At 38.0% G+C, this 23,173-nt stretch overlaps 1 protein-coding gene across 6 annotated transcripts in view; it reads left to right on the forward strand.

The window, feature by feature from the left end:
* LOC129928325 (E3 ubiquitin-protein ligase MIB2-like) overlaps positions 1 to 23,173 on the forward strand; it is a 43,736-nt gene that overhangs the window by 13,648 nt on the left and 6,915 nt on the right. For all 6 annotated transcript variants that reach the window (XM_056042242.1, XM_056042245.1, XM_056042244.1 and 3 more), the window contains 4 exons: positions 5,115 to 5,358; positions 19,620 to 19,791; positions 21,935 to 22,041; positions 22,903 to 23,103. In XM_056042242.1, the coding sequence (XP_055898217.1) occupies positions 5,115 to 5,358; positions 19,620 to 19,791; positions 21,935 to 22,041; positions 22,903 to 23,103 (724 nt within the window). The remainder of the gene's footprint in view (positions 1 to 5,114; positions 5,359 to 19,619; positions 19,792 to 21,934; positions 22,042 to 22,902; positions 23,104 to 23,173) is intronic.

The following is a 23,173-nucleotide window of genomic DNA, read 5'->3' on the forward strand; positions in this document are numbered from 1 at the left end:
CCCTGCTTAAATGTGGTTCATACTTCGTTATTTTCCGAGGCTAAAATAACTCATTTAATTCAAGATTATTGATAGTGAGTTTTAGAGTTTGGACATAACGCGTTACACTTTTTCACTGTGATTTTGTGTAATTTCCCGCCTTTATTTATATTTTATAAAAATAATATACTTAACTGTGTCGTGGTCCTAACCTCTGTCCTTTTTGAAGACTACCAAAAAGTGTGTGTGTGTGTGTGTATTGGGGGAGGGGGGATTTGTTACCTAAAGCAAAGCTTCCAAGTTATGTTAATGGCACTAACGTTTAATGTCCAACTGTTTAATATTTTAGAAGGACTCCCAGAGGAGCAAAGGGCTGCTACAGTACTTAGCCATCGGACTTTTCTCTGGTATCACTTGGGTCTATGTCCATCCTGCCGTTTTTGCATCTTGCTCTATTGATCAACTTCATGTTTTCTTTGATCTACCAGCCTTTCTCTTTCCCTGTGTGTTCCATTCAGTCCAGGTTTGTTTTGGTCTCTAAACTTTTTTCTTTCCCTGTGTGTTCCATTCAATCCAGGTTTGTTTTGGTCTCTAAACTTTTTTCTTTCCCTGTGTGTTCCATTCAGTCCAGGTTTGTTTTGGTCTCTCAACCTTTCTCTTTCCCTGTGTGTTCCATTCAGTCCAGGTTTGTGTTGGTCTCTCAACCTTTCTCTTTCCCTGTGTGTTCCATTCAATCCAGGTTTGTTTTGGTCTCTAAACTTTTTTCTTTCCCTGTGTGTTCCATTCAGTCCAGGTTTGTTTTGGTCTCTCAACCTTTCTCTTTCCCTGTGTGTTCCATTCAGTCCAGGTTTGTGTTGGTCTCTCAACCTTTCTCTTTCCCTGTGTGTTCCATTCAATCCAGGTTTGTTTTGGTCTCTCAACCATTCTCTTTCCCTGTGTGTTCCATTCAGTCCAGGTTTGTTTTGGTCCCCCAGCCTTTCTCTTTCCCTGTGTGTTCCATTCAATCCAGGTTTGTTTTGGTCTCTCAACCTTTCTCTTTCCCTGTGTGTTCCATTCAGTCCAGGTTTGTGTTGGTCTCTCAACCTTTCTCTTTCCCTGTGTGTTCCATTCAATCCAGGTTTGTTTTTGTCTCTCAATCATTCTCTTTCCCTGTGTGTTCCATTCAGTCCAGGTTTGTTTTGGTCCCCCAGCCTTTCTCTTTCCCTGTGTGTTCCATTCAATCCAGGTTTTTTTTTGTCTCTCAACCTTTCTCTTTCCCTGTGTGTTCCATTCAATCCAGGTTTGTTTTGGTCTCTAAACTTTTTTCTTTCCCTGTGTGTTCCATTCAGTCCAGGTTTGTTTTGGTCTCTCAACCTTTCTCTTTCCCTGTGTGTTCCATTCAGTCCAGGTTTGTGTTGGTCTCTCAACCTTTCTCTTTCCCTGTGTGTTCCATTCAATCCAGGTTTGTTTTTGTCTCTCAACCATTCTCTTTCCCTGTGTGTTCCATTCAGTCCAGGTTTGTTTTGGTCCCCCAGCCTTTCTCTTTCCCTGTGTGTTCCATTCAATCCAGGTTTGTTTTGGTCTCTAAACTTTTTTCTTTCCCTGTGTGTTCCATTCAGTCCAGGTTTGTTTTGGTCCCCCAGCCTTTCTCTTTCCCTGTGTGTTCCATTCAATCCAGGTTTTTTTTTGTCTCTCAACCTTTCTCTTTCCCTGTGTGTTCCATTCAATCCAGGTTTGTTTTTGTCTCTCAACCATTCTCTTTCCCTGTGTGTTCCATTCAGTCCAGGTTTGTTTTGGTCCCCCAGCCTTTCTCTTTCCCTGTGTGTTCCATTCAATCCAGGGTTTTTTTTGTCTCTCAACCTTTCTCTTTCCCTGTGTGTTCCATTCAGTCCAGGTTTGTTTTGGTCCCCCAGCCTTTCTCTTTCCCTGTGTGTTCCATTCAGTCCAGGTTTTTTTTTGTCTCTCAACCTTTCTCTTTCCCTGTGTGTTCCATTCAATCCAGGTTTGTTTTGGTCTCTAAACTTTTTTCTTTCCCTGTGTGTTCCATTCAGTCCAGGTTTATTTTTGTCTCTCAACCTTTCTCTTTCCCTGTGTGTTCCATTCAATCCAGGTTTGTTTTGGTCTCTAAACTTTTTTCTTTCCCTGTGTGTTCCATTCAGTCCAGGTTTGTGTTGGTCTCTTAACCTTTCTCTTTCCCTGTGTGTTCCATTCAGTCCAGGTTTGTTTTGGTCTTTCAACCTTTCTCTTTCCCTGTGTGTTCCATTCAATCGAGGTTTGTTTTAGTCTCTAAACTTTTTTCTTTTCCTGTGTGTTCCATTCAGTCCAGGTTTGTGTTGGTCTCTTAACCTTTCTCTTTCCCTGTGTGTTCCATTCAGTCCAGGTTTGTTTTGGTCTTTCAACCTTTCTCTTTCCCTGTGTGTTCCATTCAGTCCAGGTTTGTGTTGGTCTCTTAACCTTTCTCTTTCCCTGTGTGTTCCATTCAGTCCAGGTTTGTTTTGGTCCCCCAGCCTTTCTCTTTCCCTGTGTGTTCCATTCAATCCAGGTTTTTTTTTGTCTCTCAACCTTTCTCTTTCCCTGTGTGTTCCATTCAATCCAGGTTTGTTTTTGTCTCTCAACCATTCTCTTTCCCTGTGTGTTCCATTCAGTCCAGGTTTGTTTTGGTCCCCCAGCCTTTCTCTTTCCCTGTGTGTTCCATTCAATCCAGGGTTTTTTTGTCTCTCAACCTTTCTCTTTTCCTATGTGTTCCATTCAGTCCAGGTTTGTTTTGGTCCCCCAGCCTTTCTCTTTCCCTGTGTGTTCCATTCAGTCCAGGTTTTTTTTTGTCTCTCAACCATTCTCTTTCCCTGTGTGTTCCATTCAATCCAGGTTTGTTTTGGTCTCTAAACTTTTTTCTTTCCCTGTGTGTTCCATTCAGTCCAGGTTTATTTTTGTCTCTCAACCTTTCTCTTTCCCTGTGTGTTCCATTCAATCCAGGTTTGTTTTGGTCTCTAAACTTTTTTCTTTCCCTGTGTGTTCCATTCAGTCCAGGTTTGTGTTGGTCTCTTAACCTTTCTCTTTCCCTGTGTGTTCCATTCAGTCCAGGTTTGTTTTGGTCTTTCAACCTTTCTCTTTCCCTGTGTGTTCCATTCAATCGAGGTTTGTTTTAGTCTCTAAACTTTTTTCTTTTCCTGTGTGTTCCATTCAGTCCAGGTTTGTGTTGGTCTCTTAACCTTTCTCTTTCCCTGTGTGTTCCATTCAGTCCAGGTTTGTTTTGGTCTTTCAACCTTTCTCTTTCCCTGTGTGTTCCATTCAGTCCAGGTTTGTGTTGGTCTCTTAACCTTTCTCTTTCCCTGTGTGTTCCATTCAGTCCAGGTTTGTTTCGGTCTCTTAACCTTTCTCTTTCCCTGTGTGTTCCATTCAGTCCAGGTTTGTTTTGGTCTCTTAACCTTTCTCTTTCCCTGTGTGTTCCATTCAGTCCAGGTTTGTGTTGGTCTCTCAACCATTCTCTTTCCCTGTGTGTTCCATTCAGTCCAGGTTTGTTTTGGTCTCTCAACCATTCTCTTTCCCTGTGTGTTCCATTCAGTCCAGGTTTGTTTTGGTCTCTTAACCTTTCTCTTTCCCTGTGTGTTCCATTCAGTCCAGGTTTGTTTTGGTCTCTTAACCTTTCTCTTTCCCTGTGTGTTCCATTCAGTCCAGGTTTGTGTTGGTCTCTCAACCATTCTCTTTCCCTGTGTGTTCCATTCAGTCCAGGTTTGTTTTGGTCTCTCAACCATTCTCTTTCCCTGTGTGTTCCATTCAGTCCAGGTTTGTTTTGGTCTCTCAACCATTCTCTTTCCCTGTGTGTTCCATTCAGTCCAGGTTTGTGTTGGTCTCTCAACCATTCTCTTTCCCTGTGTGTTCCATTCAGTCCAGGTTTGTTTTGGTCTTTCAACCTTTCTCTTTCCCTGTGTGTTCCATTCAGTCCAGGTTTGTTTTGGTCTCTCAACCTTTCTCTTTTCCTGTGTGTTCCATTCAGTCCAGGTTTGTTTTGGTCTTTCAACCTTTCTCTTTCCCTGTGTGTTCCATTCAGTCCAGGTTTGTTTTGTCTCTCAACCTTTCTCTTTTTCTGTGTGTTCCATTCAGTCCAGGCTTGTTTTGGTCTTTCAACCTTTCTCTTTCCCTGTGTGTTCCATTCAGTCCAGGTTTGTTTTGGTCTCTCAACCTTTCTCTTTCACTGTTTTGGGGAAAGTAATACATATTTTTTATCGTAGTAATAAAATAAAGCATGGTGGTTTCTAAACCAATGCACAAGGAGTTCGAATCCCGATGAATATTTGGATTTTAAACTTAAAAATTTTAATAATTCAATTTTAAATAGAGTTTACCAGACTCTGATGGGTATCTAATATTTGTTGGGGAAAGAAAAGTTCATAGAGCTGGTTCCGCAAGGTTGTTAACGTTGAAAGTGGTAATAGTTGTAAGCACGCGTCTTACAAAGCCTTAGACAAAGCATCAAATTCCTGGCCTTCATGTGTAGTTCAGGTATTGAGCCCGGTAGAACCTTTACCACTTACAGGAAAAGATGCAGAGGCGAACAACTGGCGTCTAAACCAGTAAGCTTCTGGCAGGAGAGGCTCGTTGGCCTTGGTTGGTTACTCATCTAGCGTAAGAAAAAATCCAAACCTAAGCAGCCTTGCGGCTACACCCTAAACACAGGGAAGGCTTCAGGAGACTACCCTAAGAAAAAAAACATGAGCTGGCGACCTTTAGGCTAATTGTGGCACACTCTGCTACAGCTTGCAGAATCTACGGCACTAATGATCCCAAACTATATCGGATATTCCGTTCCTTTGTTCACATCAGCAGCCTGAAGAGGGGGAACTGTGAGGGTGACTTCTTCCGACCATAAACAATGCCCAGGCTTTCATCTCGCTCAATCAAAAAGTGCTGTCTACATAGCACCCTTCTTGATGGTCGGTTACAGAACCAGAATACACTAACATCCTCTTCCCTTAATGATTGAAAGTCTGAAAGGGGTAGATTTAAATTTTACTTTACTCGCTTGCTACCAAATACACAGAAATATTCAATCACGAAAAATAAAACAAATTCTTTCAAAACAAGCTTTATGCCGTTCTAATCCAGCCTCTGTCTTATGCAATGTTAAATATTCTTTGTCTATAATGACCTGGTTTCAGTCAAAGAAAAAACGTCCATCTGGGTTCTCTGAAATACGCGAAGGCACTAGAGTTGTCAGGGGACCTGACTGGAAATGGAAAAATCAGGACGGTGGAGAAGGTCACATGGGAACTGTTAAGAAGGTCACCGGATTGCCCCAGAAGAGTTCAGTGAAAGTGATTTGGGAGTCAGGAGACAAAAATATTTATCGAGCTGGATTTAAGGATTGCTATGATCTTCTTGTGTACGAGAGCGCACCTAGCGGTAAGTATTCAAACACATTGTAGATTATTCTTTTTTACAGACGTGCCAAACAAACAAGACGATTTTTTTACACCCTACGTAACATGTATGTTAATCTTGTAGTCAATTTAATACGAGACATGAATTGTTGCGTGTTTTATTTATCCTGTCTGATATTTTTAACAATGTTTCTCGCTGGTGAATAAGGAATAAAAATAAGTTCATATCCTTGAGAATGTAATTATTTGTAGCAGCCCCCGAAAAGGAAAAAGACGCTATTAGTTTTGTATGGAATGTCTGTACATCTGTCTGTACGTCCTTCCGTCCCGTTTAGATCACGTAAACTGGAAAAGATTGAAAATCTGACACCATAATATTTTAGACCATTCAAAGTTTTGATGCAATGGCTACTCTTTTCTTTTCTGAAAGCGAAAAATCTAATCTTTTAAACTGTGGCGTTACCAGCGGGTGCGGGTAGTGGGATCCGCACCCAGTGAAACCCGTTAGGGGGTGACACCCAAGTAAAAAAACAACCTTTGTGAATATCTGACAATTAAAAAAAAAGCTACAGTGGCCACACATAAAAACGTGTTATTCACAATAAATAAATATATCTATATACTTTTTTTTTTCATTTCAACTAAGCATATTTTAATTGTTTAATTACATTCTTTCAAAAGGTTTAAAATGCTATATCATACTTAATATATCAATGAAAACGTGAAACCTTACACATAAGGATATGAACATTGCTTTGATAAAAAAAAAATTAATCAAATTTATTCAATTTGTAGCTAGCCCACCAATAGTCAATGTTTAACAAATGTCGACATTCTTTAGGCATAAAATATTGTTGAAATTTCACATATAATTAATGTAAATTTTGTAGAATTGAAAAGTAAATAAGTGGCCATTAAGATTTCTGAAAATCATAAATCATAATGTTATTTCATTTTTATTTTTCTGTAAAAGAAGATGAAGCCAAGAAGAAGGAATTGTTACAATGTGTCAGTAGAATGATATATTTGAATATTGTATGGGGATTTTTCTTCTTGGCTAGTGCCATTTCCAAGATTTAGTCACTTAATAGCAAAAACACTGTATTATTTTGTTGTTGACTATTTTTTAACTAATTGTATGTAAATGAAATAGAAATCTGTAACTTAATTTAAACTGTGGTTGAAATTAAGCCCAACATTGGAATATTAAAAAACGTTTGAAGATTTCATCTGGATTGGAAAATTAGAAAACAAGGACATCCCACATCCGGGTATAAAAACAATAGACAAGGAAGTTGTTGCTGTGATTGATGTAAAGAAGAAAAACAATGGAAGGATATATTGCACGGACTGTTTTTATAAAAGCAGAATATTTGACATTTTGTGACTATATTAACAACGAATCTTTATTGAATACAGAATTTCCCTGGATATGATGGAAATGTTATGTAATTTAAGCCCATAGCTAAAAGTACATCTGTAATTTTAAAAAGTTTATAAATGTTTTAGCAAACGACGTTAAGTATATTAGAGTCAGAATGACTGTAATCACCTTTGTACTTTGTTTGACAACACAACTGAAATAGCACACCTAATATAGCACACACTGATCAGATTCAGAAGTTTTACAATTCTAAGGGAGACCAAAAAAGCTGATGAAATCCAATTAATATCTTAAAATGTCTAGAAAAGGTTAAGCTTGAATTTAAATGTGGAGCTCAAAGATATGAAAATTCAGCTTCAATGTCTGGAGCCTTGGAGGAGTACATGAAATTTATTAAGAACCAACAGAATAGCTATTTAATAGATGTTTATGACATTCACTCAATGTGGTCAACATTCTTTTTTTCAGAAATTAGCTTACTGCGTAGCATTTTTTGATACGATTGAAATACTTTTTTCGTTCTGAAGTTATTGCCGCTAGAAGCGCAGGTTAAGAGATTTTATTTTACCTATCTTTACTTTTTTTTTTTGGGGGGGGGGGGAGATGTACAAGAAGGTGAAAGATACACAAGTAGGTCTATCTTTAAACTATTGATAATGTGGTTACTAATTAAATCCTTTCTTTAACAAAGGCATAACATTTTAGTGCAAAGTCTTATAAAAAAAACTCTTGTGAAGAAAAGAAAGCACTGAGTCAGAAGAAAATAAAAATAACAACAAGTAGAAAATGTGAGGCAAGCAATAAGAAGATGCCGGACTCACTATTTAAGAAGAGAAAAAGAGGTTCATTCGTATGTACATTGATCGTTTTTTCAACTCTAAGGTTCAATTCTTACTAGAAGCAATCATTGATGTAACAGATAAATATGGAGCAATGTAACCAAAAAATTATTTAGTTCAACAACCGACGAAGTATTGTAGATGTCAGTTTCAAAATATTGGCATATATGATGATTTTTCAAAAGGTGACATTCGAGCAGAAATACCATGACTGAGAAGGGATCTAAAGGCAACAAAAGTTATTCTGGAAGAAAATAAAAGTTGACATTGCATGATTCATATGACACTAAGACCTTAAAAAATATCTTTAAATCAAAGCCATCAACCGTTTCTTACCATCTGCTTATCAATGACGTTTCATGTGAAAAGGATTTTTAGCGGCCCCCAAAAGGGGAAAAGACGCTATTAGTTTTGTGTGAAATGTCTGTCCGTCTGTCCATCCGTGCCGTTTAGATCTCGTAAACTAGAAAAGATAGTGAAAATCCGACATCACAATATTTTAGACCATTAAAGTTCTAATGCAAAGGCTACTTTTTTTTCTGAAAGCGAAACATCTAATTTTTAAAATCACTTATGCAATCATTTTTTTAAAGAGAAAAGGTTATTTAGTATGCATTATAAGTTAGACCTAATTTAAAACCAATAGTAATCTTGTAAACTGCATATTCTTGATCATTTTGAAAAGCCGAGATATTATAATTTATTTTTTTTGAGTTAAAGTCACTTTCAAGATGGCGGATGCTTTCTCTGTAATCTAGATCTAGTGAATTCGAATGCATTGTTTGCAGGATTTTGGACGCTCTTTACTTCTGGCTTAGGAGTTTTGATTGCTCCTGTGTTTATTTGTCAGGGGAGTATATCGAGATATTTGAATTTTCAAATTGCAGTGTTAAATTTGCGTTCTTCTTCATATTTGTTATTTTCTTTAAGTCGGTCGCGTTCCAATCGCGTCATACTTCCTTTATTGTTTATTTCCTGTTCCTTTTGTTATTGTTGTGCATTCATTCAAAGAATGTCTTATCCGACGTTTTTGATTGAAAAAAAGGACTTAGAGGGTGGTCTTGTCCACCCGAAGGGTACTCTCCTGTTGAAACTATCTGGCAATAACGCCATGAAATCTTCTATTGGGAGCCTTTTAGAGGCTCTCAAGTTGTCAGCTGCTGAAGTAACAGCATTATATAGGTTCGAAAACCCTTATACATGGTTTTTGGTACCAACAACTGCGAAAGTAAGAGACAGACTTGTTGGTAAGTCTTTCGGAGTGAGACTTCCTTCAAGGTTGAGATCTTCCCAATAGAGGAAGAAAGGCTGAAAATTACCCTACATTGGGTATCGCCTTCAATTGCGAAAACCAAGATCGTTGAAATCATAGAAACATTTGCAGAGCAAGGATCCAAGGTGGAGGTGACGAAAATAGGTGCTTCGGACAAGTGGGTTTCCTTCATCAAAGCAAAAAAAGATGCACCCATTCCACACTACATCCAGCTACGGTATGAAGGGGACCCAAAAATTTATAAAGTTCTAGTCACCATACCAGGTCGTAGGCAACAATGCTTACATTGTGGACTGGACCAGCATTGGTCAAATCAGTGCCCCACCCGAAAGGCCGGCCCGGCTCGAACTGTGCCTCCCAAGGAGAAACCAGGCCCTCTGAGCTATGCACAGGCGGTCAAAGAAGGTAATCCCAAGGAGAAGGAAATCGAAAAATGGTTGCAGAAGGATGGCTTCACGATAGTAGAGAAGGGAAAAAAAGGAGTCTTCAAAGTGTCGCCAAAGAAGATATCTAAAGTGTCGGATGTCGCGGCTTCATCTATGATGGCGGATGCAGCTACTTCATCGGTTGTTGCCAGTACACCAGAGATAGCTGTTGATGCGGAGGTTGAAACCCCCCAGAGTGGCGAAGACTTCAAACTAAAAAAGCGGTTCCGCTCTAAAGAGCATGTTAGGTCCGCTCCTGGGTCTCCGACAAAATTGAAAAGGAAGAGATGCTTATCTGTCTCCTCGTGTGAGGATCTTTTCGCGAGCCCGCGTATTATAAGAGAAGTTGTAAGCCCTCCTAACAAGAGTCTTGATGTTAGTGCATTGGACATTCCTGAGACTCCACCCACATTGGTTATAGATGAGGGGGGAACACCCATAATTAACCACTAGAACTGGTTAAATTTACTTTTACACCCAGTCATGACAGACATTACAATATTATCATTAAATATACGTAGTCTTAGAAACAAGCAAAAATACATTGTTCACCTATCCAGAAAATACAGGCCAGACTTCATTTTCATTCAAGAAACAAATATAGACACACATTATAAATCACGCAAATACACATCCGACATAGGGCTGAAAGAGGGCTGGTTTAGCCTAGGTAACGAGTGTAGAGGGGTAGCTATTTTTCTAGTCTCAGATAGGTTTAAAGTAGTGCATGCATTTAATGACACCAGGGGAAGAATAGTAATCATTAGAGTAGAATCAGGAAATCAAACATTTACACTTGCAAACATCTACGCACCAGCAAAGAGCGCGGAAAAACAGGATTTTTATGAAAATTTAATCGATATACTAAACAATAATTATAGAGAGGATACGCTTATCATAGGGGGGGGGGGGGATTTCAATTACATAACTTCTGCATTAGATAAACAGACTACTTTGGCAGTGGGCCCTCCCTCTCGTAAAACCTTTCCGAATCTTAATTTCTTAGAGGAGATAGAGAGGAATTTTAATTTAGTTGATGCTTACAGGACACTAGAACCTATGGGTCGTGACACCACCATGGTGCATAGGTCATACCCCGTCTCGACGCGCTTAGATAGAGTGTATGCTCCTAATCATTTCTATATAAGTCGGGTGTCACATCTGGAAGAAACACTAGAATACACAGACCACAAAGCGGTGTTAGTTACTTTGGACATAAAAAACAAAGAAATTAAAAGAAAGTCATCCCACTGGAAATTTAACAATTCTCTGTTGGAAATTCCCCTTTTCGTGGAGTTAGTTTCTACTAATCTAAATTCTTACTTACAAGATATACAAGATCCACATTTCGATTTAACACAGACATGGCCTCTCCTAAAAAGTTCTATCAAGCAGCAAAGCCAGTTAATATCTACATTAGCTCAGGGACGTAGGAGGCAAGAATATGAACAACTCAAATACACATTACTACACACGGATGATGAAATCGTTAAAACAGAAACTCTTTTAAAACTAGAGGAATTAAACAAGTATACTTATAGGGGTGCTGAGATTAGGTGTAAAAATTACTTAAGTAATGAAGGTCCTAGTAAACTATTCCTATCGTTTGAACAGAATGTACAATCAAGTAAAATAATAAGCAACATCATAGATAGTGAGGGGAATAAAGTAGATGATTATGAAGATATTAAGAATATTTTTACAAAACACTTCACTACTATATACAGTGAAGAGCCAGTATATACTGATGCTCAAGATAATTTTCTAAAATTTTGCAACCAGCTGGACAAGACAGATGAAGATCTTTTAGGGAGTGCATTTACGCTAGACGAACTCAGGACTGCCCTGGACTCGACTAAGAACAATAAATCACCCGGTCCAGATGGCTTAACATTTGAACTCTATAAAACCTTCTTCCCCCTGCTTGGTCCTCTCTTACTGCGACTATATAGCGACGCCATTAAACTGGGACATTTTCCTCCAAATTTTAACGAAGCATACATCACACTTTTACCTAAGAAATCTGAAAATAACACTTCACCTAGCGACTATAGGCCCATTTCACTTCTCAACACGGACTATAAACTTCTCACAAAAATGATTTTCCTAAGAATGAAACCACTCATAAACCAACTTATCGGACATGACCAGTACTGTTGTATCCCGGACAGAAACATTGACGGCATGACGCATTTTTACGGGATTTTATCATGTACAGTAAGGATAAAAACCTCAATGTGTCTCTTTTATCTGTAGATCAAGAAAAAGCCTTTGACCGAGTAAGCCATAGCTTCCTGTTCAAGGTGCTTGAGAAATGTAAAATAAGTTCCCTGTTAATCAGATATATAAAGCTTGTCTATACCAATGCAACAAGTAGATTGATAATTAATCATTCTCTCAGTAGGAGTATCCTCATACAAAGGTCTGTCAGACAGGGCTGTCCCTTATCCCCCTTCTTGTATATCCTTTGCTTGGAACCCTTCTTGGAATCTGTAAGATCTGACCCATCCATTATTGGGATAAATATACCGGGTCGTTCCTTCTCAACCAGCAAAGTCAAAGCCTATGCGGATGATACAACCTTTTTTCCATCTTCAGAGCAAGATATTGAGAATATACTAAAGAAATGTACACTTTTCGGAGAAGCTAGTGGTTCAAAAATAAATATAAATAAATCCTCTGTAATGGGACTAGGGAAATGGAAATTCAAAGAGAATCGCGCTTTCAGAATTGTTGATAAAATCAAGATTTGTGGTATTGTCTATACCTGTAATCCTTTGTTCTATTGTAAAGACCAGTGGGAGAATATTTTTGTCAAAGCCTCAAACTTAATTAAACTTTATCAGCACACAGGTTCTACAATATTTGGTAGAGCTGTATTGATAAATAGTTTGGTCATTCCAAAGATTGTCTATTTAGCTAACATTACAGAGCCACCTCCTAAATTCATAAACAAGCTGAACAAGTTAATTAGAAGCTTTATATTTAAAAACACTATTAGGAGCATTAAGCACACTACACTCATTCAAAACAAAGAGGATGGGGGGATAAACTTGCAAGATGTTAAAACAAAAATACAGTCGCTAAGGCTAAAATTTGTAGGTCAAGTAGTTAGAAACCCAACAAACTTTCCCTTGACAATTTACTATTATGGTTTAAGATTAAGTAGTCTTCTTCCAATACACAATGATACTCCTCACTATTTTGGTACAGTCACTCATCCATTTTACAGATCTATTTCAAGAGTTTTACCTGGTAATGAACATTTAATACACAATAAAACCAAAGAATCATACACAACACTTAAAAAGCTGTTACAGGAAAGCCTAGTGCATAGGATTAAGTGGGGGAGAGTTCTTGGGGTGACAGAATTCAAGGACACATTCATAAACCTACACAGTAAACATATCCCACCAAAAGCTAGAGAGATTAGTTATAGACTTATCTTTGGGATGACCCCTATGGCTAGAAGACGGGCAAATGACCGTGAATGTATATTATGCCACCTTGAAAATGCTGATAACGAAAAACACATGTATTTGGAATGTCCATTATTCCTTCAAGTTAGAAGTACTGTAATGGACCTATTGGAAGCAAACTGTGGCAATTATGTAAATGTTAACTTGTCTATTATTTTAAACAAGCTGCCAAAACTAAAAAATAAAATGATACATAACTTTAACTTGATTATTGTTTCCGAATACAGGAATCTTGTTTGGGCTACCTGGCTCAAATGTCTACATAATAATAAGGTGTTTGATCCTAATCACTTGGAATTAACATTTAGAAAAATAATGGACTTTAGGGTAGAGAATTATCTAGTTTGATTTTCATATACCTGTATAATGCTCATGTAGTTTTTCAGAAATAGGGTTTTGGGGGTCAGGGATATCTGATATTGTGTTGATTGTTCTGGAGTAGAGTATACTTGTATCATTTTTCTGTCTTTAGGGGGTTCATTGGTTAGGTAGTATGTCTTTGATATTTAATAATATTTCTATTACTGTTATTATATTTTTAGGTTAATCACTTTTCAATTGTTTATGATTTAATACTTGTGAATTATGATAACTTACAAATAAAAACATATAAAAAAAAAAAAAAAAAAAAAAAAAAAAAAGCCCACAAAAGAGGCAAGATGGCCCATAAAAGAGGCATATAAAGCCCAAAAAAGAGGCAAAGAAAAGAGGCATAAAGCCCAAGGATTCATATGATGATAAAGCTAAAACTGAATAGCGCAAATTCTGAGGTTTCCTTTAAAAAAAAAAAAAAAAAAAAAAAAAAAAAAAAAAAAAAAAAAAGAGAAAAAAAAAAAAAAAAAAAAAAAAAAATAAGAACATTTTTTTAAAACAATTACATCAATTATAACACTTCAGTTAGGCCAGGATGGCGCGGTAGCTGAGCGGTAAAGCGCTTGTCTTCAGAACCGGGGGTCCCGGGTTCGAATACTGGTGAAGACTGGGATTTTCAACTTCGGAATCTTCGCCTCTGAGTCCACCCAGCCTTAATGGATACCTGACATTGGTTGGGGAAAAGCAAAGGCGGTTGGTAGTTGTGCTGCCTACATGACATCCTCGTTAACCGTAGGCCACTAAAACAGATAAACTTTGCATCATCTGCCCTATAGACCACAAAGTCTCAAAGGGGAGCTACTTAGGCCAGGTTCACATCTAACTTTGCATTCACTTGCACCTATCCTTTGATCTGCTGTACCGTTGGGGCACTACACAAGATCTGTCAACCTTCTTTCTCCACTCTTATCTCTCATTTGTCTTTGATATAATTTCATTCGGATGTTCTTTCTGAAAATATTGAAGCCTGCCTGGGTGGACCACTTCGGGGGCCGATTTTGAGTTTGTGTTTCCACACAAACTGTCTTTGTAACCTTGTTTTATATTAACGATGTATATTTTAGTTTCAAACCCCGCTTAAGGGGGTTAAAACTCTAAACACTTTTGGCTACGCTCATAGAATTTTGAGTGTGTTATTTCCTTTTTTTTTATATTTAATGGGGGGTTTAGCGTAAATTTTGGAGGAGGGTTTAAAATCAAAATCTTCTTAAGCTGTTTACTTGGAATTTGGGGATTGGCGTTTCCTTTTTCTTTTCTTTTTGTTTTGTTTTATTTTATAGAAGAGGGGAATTGAACTACAAAACCCCCATTGGCTGTGCTGGGGTAAGCGATGATTAATATTTAAAATCTCACCTAAAATAAACAAAATGAAAGCAAAAAATTAGTCACTGAATTCCGAACCATATATATATATATATATCTATACTATAAAGTAGAATGTTTGGTGTATGTATGTATGTCCCCGTATAGAAATAAAAACCGCTTGACCAATCTTGATAAAGCTAGGCTGAAATGTTCCTTAGGTATCAACTTAGACCGTAGTGTATGTTTTGTGGCCCTAAAACAAAGTTAAGACCCTCATTAAAAAAAAAGACCAAATCTATTACAGCTATAGTATTGTATGGATCTAGGCCATCTTTACAATGTTGACATGAGAAAAGATCGAAATGATTTAGATCTCGATCTAATTTTAAGAAATACACTTTGCGCAGATAGTTTTTTACTTTGACACATGAAAATACAAAAGAAGGTCAATTGATTTCATTATATAATAAAATTAGCCTTCAAATTTGTGTTTCAAATGCATTTTTACATTAATTCGTTATTTATATCTGCGAATTTAGATATCCCGATGCACATTTTTCATTAGACATTACCAAATGGTTACACATTAACACATCTCTCTACTGAGTCTATTCCTAGGCTTAGATCTAAAACTCTTATTGAACTCTAAGATGATAAAAATTCTTTTCGCAAAGATAGTTTTATGCTTTAACACATGAACATACTAATTATAGTCCATTCATTTCATATTTAATCAAATTAACATTCAAATTTGTTTTTCTAAAGCATTTTTAATACATTCGTTCCATTCGCTGTTCGCTAAAGCTGCGTAGCCGTGTTGAGATAAGCCTACATTCATTCATGAAAAAAGGTCACGCATGCGCAGCTCAGAATGAACTCTATAAAAGCCAATTTTCAACTCTAGATTAGTGTAGATTTAGATCTATGTCTACCTCAAGATCTACTTTATACTTCAGCACATGAACATACAAAATTAAGTCTATTTATTTCAAATTTTAATGAAATATATGTAGGCCTACAAGCAAATGTTTTACTTTGAAAAAATGGATTTAAGTAGATTAGCTATTTTGATTTGATGGGTTCATTCATACTATTTTTACATTTACAAATTCGCTTTATTTATTACATTATTATTTCGTTTAAACGTTTTAAAAACACTCTCAGTGACTATATCGACAGTAATTCGCAAATAAAGACCCGCGGGTCGCGGGTAAAATATGTCTTGCATATATATATATGGCTCCTTTTGTCTCGAAAGGCAATGGATGAACCCAAGTGAGTCACTGGTTTTGGCTTAATCTTGAGACGGGGCAGAATCTAGTGTGGCTAATCAAGCCAATTCTAGAACGGCAGACTTTGCCACAATTCGTACATGTGTATGCCTCTGATTTAGGGCTAGCAGACAGGGCAGCTTTCTTTCTTTCCCTCTTGATTAAAGCCGCTTCAATTCTTTTGTTCTCAGCAAGGGTTGTCCCAGCACGCACAGTCTGTCTCCATGCACTCCGGTCTTTGGCTATGTTTTCCCACATACTTTCACTGATGCCTGAGGCTCTCATGTCTCGCTTGCAGACATCTCTATATGTTAGTCTTGGGCGGCCCTTGGGTCTGACTCCTTCCACAAGCTCAGCATATAAGATATCTTTCGGGACTCTACCATCTGGCATGCGGGTGACATGTCCGAGCCAGCGTAATCTTCTTTGTGTCAGGAGAGCATACATGCTGTTCATATTGGCCAATCTCAATGATCGAAATGATTTAGATCTCGATCTAATTTTAAGAAATACACTTTGCGCAGATAGTTTTTTACTTTGACACATGAAAATACAAAAGAAGGTCAATTGATTTCATTATATAATAAAATTAGCCTTCAAATTTGTGTTTCAAATGCATTTTTACATTAATTCGTTATTTATATCTGCGAATTTAGATATCCCGATGCACATTTTTCATTAGACATTACCAAATGGTTACACATTAACACATCTCTCTACTGAGTCTATTCCTAGGCTTAGATCTAAAACTCTTATTGAACTCTAAGATGATAAAAATTCTTTTCGCAAAGATAGTTTTATGCTTTAACACATGAACATACTAATTATAGTCCATTCATTTCATATTTAATCAAATTAACATTCAAATTCGTACATGTGTATGCCTCTGATTTAGGGCTAGCAGACAGGGCAGCTTTCTTTCTTTCCCTCTTGATTAAAGCCGCTTCAATTCTTTTGTTCTCAGCAAGGGTTGTCCCAGCACGCACAGTCTGTCTCCATGCACTCCGGTCTTTGGCTATGTTTTCCCACATACTTTCACTGATGCCTGAGGCTCTCATGTCTCGCTTGCAGACATCTCTATATGTTAGTCTTGGGCGGCCCTTGGGTCTGACTCCTTCCACAAGCTCAGCATATAAGATATCTTTCGGGATTCTACCATCTGGCATGCGGGTGACATGTCCGAGCCAGCGTAATCTTCTTTGTGTCAGGAGAGCATACATGCTGTTCATATTGGCCAATCTCAAAACTTCCTGATTGGAGACATGGTCCCTCCAAGAGATGCCCATTATGCGTCTCAGGCAGCGCAAGTGGAAACTATTCAATCTGTGCTCTTGGTACAAGTATGTTGACCAGCTTTCACTGCCATAAAGGAGAGTGCTCACAACATAGGCGTTGTAGACTAGGATTTTGGTCGCTGTGGTCAATTTATCATTTTCCCAGACGCGCTTGGAGAGTTTTGCCAATGCTGTGGTAGCTTTTCCTATCCTTTTTGTCAGCTCGATGTCTAAGTCTAGGTTACTGACAATTGTTGAACCCAAGTAGGTAAATTCCTGCACCACTGAAAGGGTGTGGTTCCCAATTTGTATTATAGGTATTTCTGCGACGTCTTGTGCCAGGATTTCGGTCTTGGAGAGACTTATAGTAAGGCTAAACTCTTGACAAGCAGCTGCTAAGGCGTTCACTAGCTTCTATAGACCTCCTTGTGAGTGAGATACGAGTGCCGCGTCATCGGCAAACAGCAGCTCCCTTATCAAGATACGACGCCTTTTCGTTTTGGCTTTAAGACGTGCCAGGTTAAAGAGCCTTCCATCGGATCTGCTATGGATGTATATTCCGTCTTCCAGGGATTTAAAAGCACTGGATAGTACGACTGAGAAGAAGATGCTAAATAGTGTAGGGGCCAGTACACATCCTTGTTTTACACCGCTCTTAATGGAGAATAACCTGGAGGAAGAACTTTCAAACTGAACGGTGCCCTGCATATTTTCGTGAAAAGCTGACACTAGTTTTCTTAACTTATTTGGGCAGCTGATTCTCTCTAATACAGCAAACAGACCGCTTCTGCTAACAAGGTCAAAGGCATTGGTCAAATCAATAAAAGCTATGAAGAGGGGCTGCTTTTGTTCTCTGCTCTTCTCCTGTAGCTGCCGCAGAGAGAAAATCATATCTGTTGTAGATCTACCTGCCCTAAAGCCACACTGCGACTCTGGATAAACACGATCTGCCAGGATCTGTAATCGCTTTAGTGATACTCTAGCAAAAGCCTTTCCGACTATGCTAAGCAGTGAGATGCCTCTGTAATTGTTACAATCAGAGCGGTCGCCTTTATTTTTATAAATTGTAACAATGTTGGAGTCTTTCAATTCCTGGGGGACCATTCCTTGTTCCCAGCACAAGCTTAGCAGTTCATGGAGTGGTTTGATTAGGGCATGTTTTCCAGCCTGAATTACTTCAGCAGGAATGCCATCTCCTCCGGGTGTTTTCCCATGTGCAAGCATGTCAATGGCAATGCTCAGCTCCTTTACTGAGGGCGTTTCGTCTAATTCTGTCAAAACTGGAAGTGATAGGAAGTTGGAAACAGCATTTGGTGAGATGGCGTTTTCAATCTGGTAGAGTTCTGCATAGTGTTCTACCCATCGTTCCATTTGCAGCGCACGATCGCTGATGATTGAGCCATCTTTTGACTTGAGCGGAGCACACTTGCTGGTGTGAGGTCCAAAGGCTTTTCTCATGCCCTCATATAGTCCTCTTATGTTACCTCAGTCGGCACAAGATTGAATATCTTCGCATAGCTCCTGCCAGTATTTGTTAGCACATTGTCTCGCTACTCTTTGGGCATTGTTACGTGCAGCTCTGAGCCTTTTTAAGTTGCTTGGGGTGGGATCCTTCTTGTAGATTAGCATGGCTGCTCTCTTGTTCGTAGTGGCAGTTTCCATTTCTGGTAGACTAGCTTCAAACCAGTCTTCGCTTTTCTTGGTTTTGTTTCCAAAGACCAGTGATGATGTTTGGTAGATTGTATCACGCATAAACGTCCAGCTTTTTTCTACCTCAGTCACAGAGAAGTTTTTAAAAGCTTCCTCTAATTTGTTCTCAAATTCGGTGCAAAGATCATGATTTTTTGTGCTAGTACTATTCAGGCGTGATTTTCTTTTTCCCTGTGAAGTGTGGATCTTAGTTGGCAGCAGTCTTGTCCGGCAGGACACTAAAGTATGATCAATATCACAATCCGCGCTTTGGTAGCTACGTGTCAGCAGTATATTTCCAATGTCCTTTTTTCGTGTTAGTATCATATCCAGCTGGTGCCAGTGCTCAGACCTAGGGTGCCTCCATGAGACACAGTGATGTGGTTTTGTTCTGAAGTATGTGTTGGTAATGCAGAGCTTATGGTATGTGCAGAATTCAAGCAGTCTTTGTCCGTTCTCATTCATCTTTCCGATTCCAAAAAGCCCAAGACAGTCTGGCCAGGTAGTGTGATCTGATCCTACTCTGGCATTGAAGTCACCTAGAAGGATCATATGTTCTTTTTGAGGAATGTTTGCAATGGCTTCTTTGAGGTCTTCATAGAACTTGTCTTTGTCCTCCTGAAGCGAGCATAGTGTGGGGGCATAGGCACTAATTAGAGTGACTTTTCCAGATGCTGTCATCATACTTATGCTTAGTACAGTTAAGGGTTATATGTCCAACTTGATTGGCGTAATGTTACTCGAAGATACAAATATTCTTATTTTTCATTATGAGCGCCGTAATCCGGGGGCTATATAACTTGTAAACGTTGCTTATAAAGTTATCAAAGGTACATAGTGTACAGTACCGCAAATTAAACATATGTCTAATTTCGGTCGGTGTTCACTATACCCTTAATTGCAACCTGTGCACCCAAAACTCTATCTTATCAACCTATATCATTAGATCTGTGTACCTTATAATTTATCCAGGAATCAAACATCTGAATGTTACGTGTAATGAGTGTAAGCAGGAACCTATTTATGGCGCGCGTTGGAAGTGTGCTGATTGCGACAACATTGACCTGTGCACAGTCTGTTACAACATGGACAAACATGACCTAACACACGCCTTTCTGAGGATGGATAAGCAGTCCTCCAGAGCGTACGTTTATTGTACACTTTTAACTCTCTATTTAACGTTTACACTGTATTTTGTATTTAACTTACATACTTTATTTAATTTACTTTCTTAAGAAGTAAGATCAAATTGAAGGAACTGATATAGTTATATTCGCATATGGAGCATGGTGGCCTAGAGGTAAAATGCCTAGCCTCCAAACTGCAAAGTCTTGACTTCCAATCCCAGAAAATGACTTGCATTAAATTACAACTCTGAGTCTACCCGACCAATAGTTATAAAAAGACTCAACCCTGACATGCGACGTTGCAATCTGTTAGAACTATAAAACAATAGTTCATTGCCACGTCACAAGTACGCCGTCACGACCTGCAAGACCGGCCTTAGGCCATTGCAACCTATTCGACCGCAGTGGGCCCCGCACTTTCATAAGCCTCGCGCTAATTCTAGATGCAAATAATTTAATTAAACCATTTAATAGCTTATAAAGAGTTCCCGCGGCCTGATTTACCAGGAGCTCCTGGATAATCTCACAAAATTGCAAAATATAAGAAAAGTCCTGGAAATCTCAGGAATTTATTAAAACCATTTGAAAACTCATAAAATTTTCCGAAATATGTAGACAAAAATTGTCATTTTGGGGTGTAATTCAGTATGGAAAACGCCAATCCTACAGGCGATTAAAAGAGGCATTATGCATTAGCCGTAATTGTGGAATCTGGTGAAAGAAGTTTATCGCGCCTCAAAATAATGAAGAATTACTTGAGGTCAACAATTCTCAAAAATAGATAGAAATATTGGTAATTCTTGCTATGTAAAAAACAGAATAAAAATGATATACTGTATGACTTTGCTATAAGTAAGGCTCGTAAAGTAATTCTGTACGTAGTAAAGAAAGAATAAAATACAAAGACGAATTTTTTCTCTAATACCAATTCTTAATATTTTCACTTATTATCCGTATCCCTACCCAAACTTGGTCCCGTGAAATCCGTTTTGCATAGTGCCTCGCAATGGTTAAGTCCAGCCCTGACGACCTGTTACACGCCAACGAGCTATTGTTCTAAGCTGCTAACAGGCTGAATGTAGCAGATCAGTGTTCGGGCCTACTAGAGCGATTGGTCTCATTCCATCCAACTCTTAAGGTTATCGTTTTATCGTTGTTCTGGCCACATGACACCCTTTTTAACTTTCGACCATAGAAACATAATTTTAAAGCATTTGTCTCAATATAAGGTCTGAAAAGGGGTATCTTATTTATTTTAACATTTTTTTAATCGCATGTTGTTTAGCGTTATTTATAAAAAAAAGGACATAGAAAAACAACCTTGATACAACGTTTGAATTAAAAGCCTGAATCAATATGATTAATACATGTTTTGTTATGTTTTCTTAACACAATATGTTAATATAACAGCCCTAATTTAGTGATGCAGGCCCTCGACGTGGTTACATCCTGCACGCCGAACGTGTGGCACATATTGTGGAAAATCCCCTCCCTATAAAAAAGAAAAGATTAAAAAATGTATCTTTACCTACGTTAGGTCCTTACTTTTTCTGATGAATTGGTACCAAGATAATTTCAATCATTTAATATGTGTACGTTTATGAAATGGGAAAGCCGAAGATTGTAAAAGTGGACTCTGAATTTAGAATCTACCAGGGAAAGTGAACAGATTTTTTTTTTTTGCGGAAAATGATAATAATCCAACATATTAGATTTGCAAAGTAAGTGTGGCTGTTTAAAAAAAAACTTCGATATATTAACGGAATTATAAAACAAATATGACGCCATTCTTGCTTTGAGCTGTGAATATAGATGATTTAACTACGCCTAGAGATTGAAGGATCGATAGGAATATTTACCAAAAAAAATGAGTCGGTGGTACAGGGAGCAACAATAATATTCACATTTCAAATAGAGAAGTGAATTCAATTTCCGACGCGTAAAAACAAAGATAAACTTTAAATATCCCATTAATTAATATAAGCACAAGAGTCACAGCCAATAAATTTGTTTTAGGTCAATTTCATTTAATTTTTTTACATGTGGCTCGCGACACGAGTATCGGAAATTAAAACAGCCCAAAGGTCGAATTAGGTTGAACATCACTGCCATAAGCTATTAAACGCATGTGATAGCAATCGTTTCAATTTGTTTCGATAGAGTGCCAGTACCAAAGCGTTGTGACAGTGTTAAAGTGACATCGAAAGGAATATTTGAAGGTGCTCAAGTCAAGCGTGGAAAGCACTGGAAATGGGACGATGTCGATGGTAAGGGTGTATATTCAATAAAAACTATAAATCTAGTTTAAAGATAATATTAAATTCTGCAACAATTTACACAAGAAATTTCAAATCTAGCTCCAGGATTTGTGCTTTAGCTATAAAATAGAAAGTGCTGCGTAAAGTATTCTTTTGATTAAAAAAAAATAATCTTTTTTACAATACCTTTGTTCAAGTCAGACTTTCATGGAACCTGAATCCAGGAACCTGGACAGGTGATCTCAAAAAACGCATCTGAGACTTTTCTAGAAATTTAATAGTTGATGTATATCGCTGAGAAAAGAATTACTAGCTCGTTGGCCACATGGGGAAATCTCTAGTTTGACCGTTATATTTTTTCAGAGTAAAAAAAAATCAATCTAAATTTAGCTTCACTAGATTTAGAAAAAAAAATGACGTAGTCAGCCATAGTTCCGAAATTATACGATAACATGGTAAATTAGAGCTGCTTCAATTTTATTAAAGGATATTTAAGGTTTACTAACATTGTTTACGTAAATTAAATATTGATTTCATCTAGAAATAGGCTGAGCGGCTTAGCGCTTGGCTTCCGAACTGAGAGCTCCGGGTTTGAGACCTAGTAAAGACTTGTATTTTTAATTTCGGGATTTTCAGGGCGCTTCTGAATCCACCCAGCTCTAATGGGTACCTGACAATAGTTGGAGAAATGTAAAAGCGGTTGTCGTTGTGCTGGCCACAAGATACCCTCTTTAACATTGGGCCACATAAACAGATAACCTTTAGATCATCTGCCCTATAGACCGCATGTATTAGAGGAGAAATTTACTTGCCTTATATGGATGAAGTGTAAGATATATTTATTTGTTTAATTATTTATGATTGACTAAGGTGGTCAAGATAAGGAAGGTTTAGTGGTCAAGATCACCAAATGGACACCAGAGACACGCAGAAGTGGAGCTATGGTCACGTGGCCTGGGCCATCAAACAAACCTGTTCGTCATCGGTTGGGACACAAAGGCAAGATGGATTTGAAGTTTTCGAAGCCCGTGGTCGGTGGTCACTACTACAAGACACACTTGGCTATCTTAGGTATAGGCTATAGAAGAATGTTTAGATTATTAAAAGTACAGTTTTTAAACTATAGTTTTATACAGAGATA

This window comes from Biomphalaria glabrata, chromosome 9 (assembly GCF_947242115.1).
Source record: "Biomphalaria glabrata chromosome 9, xgBioGlab47.1, whole genome shotgun sequence".
Classification (NCBI taxonomy): Eukaryota; Metazoa; Mollusca; class Gastropoda; family Planorbidae; genus Biomphalaria; species Biomphalaria glabrata.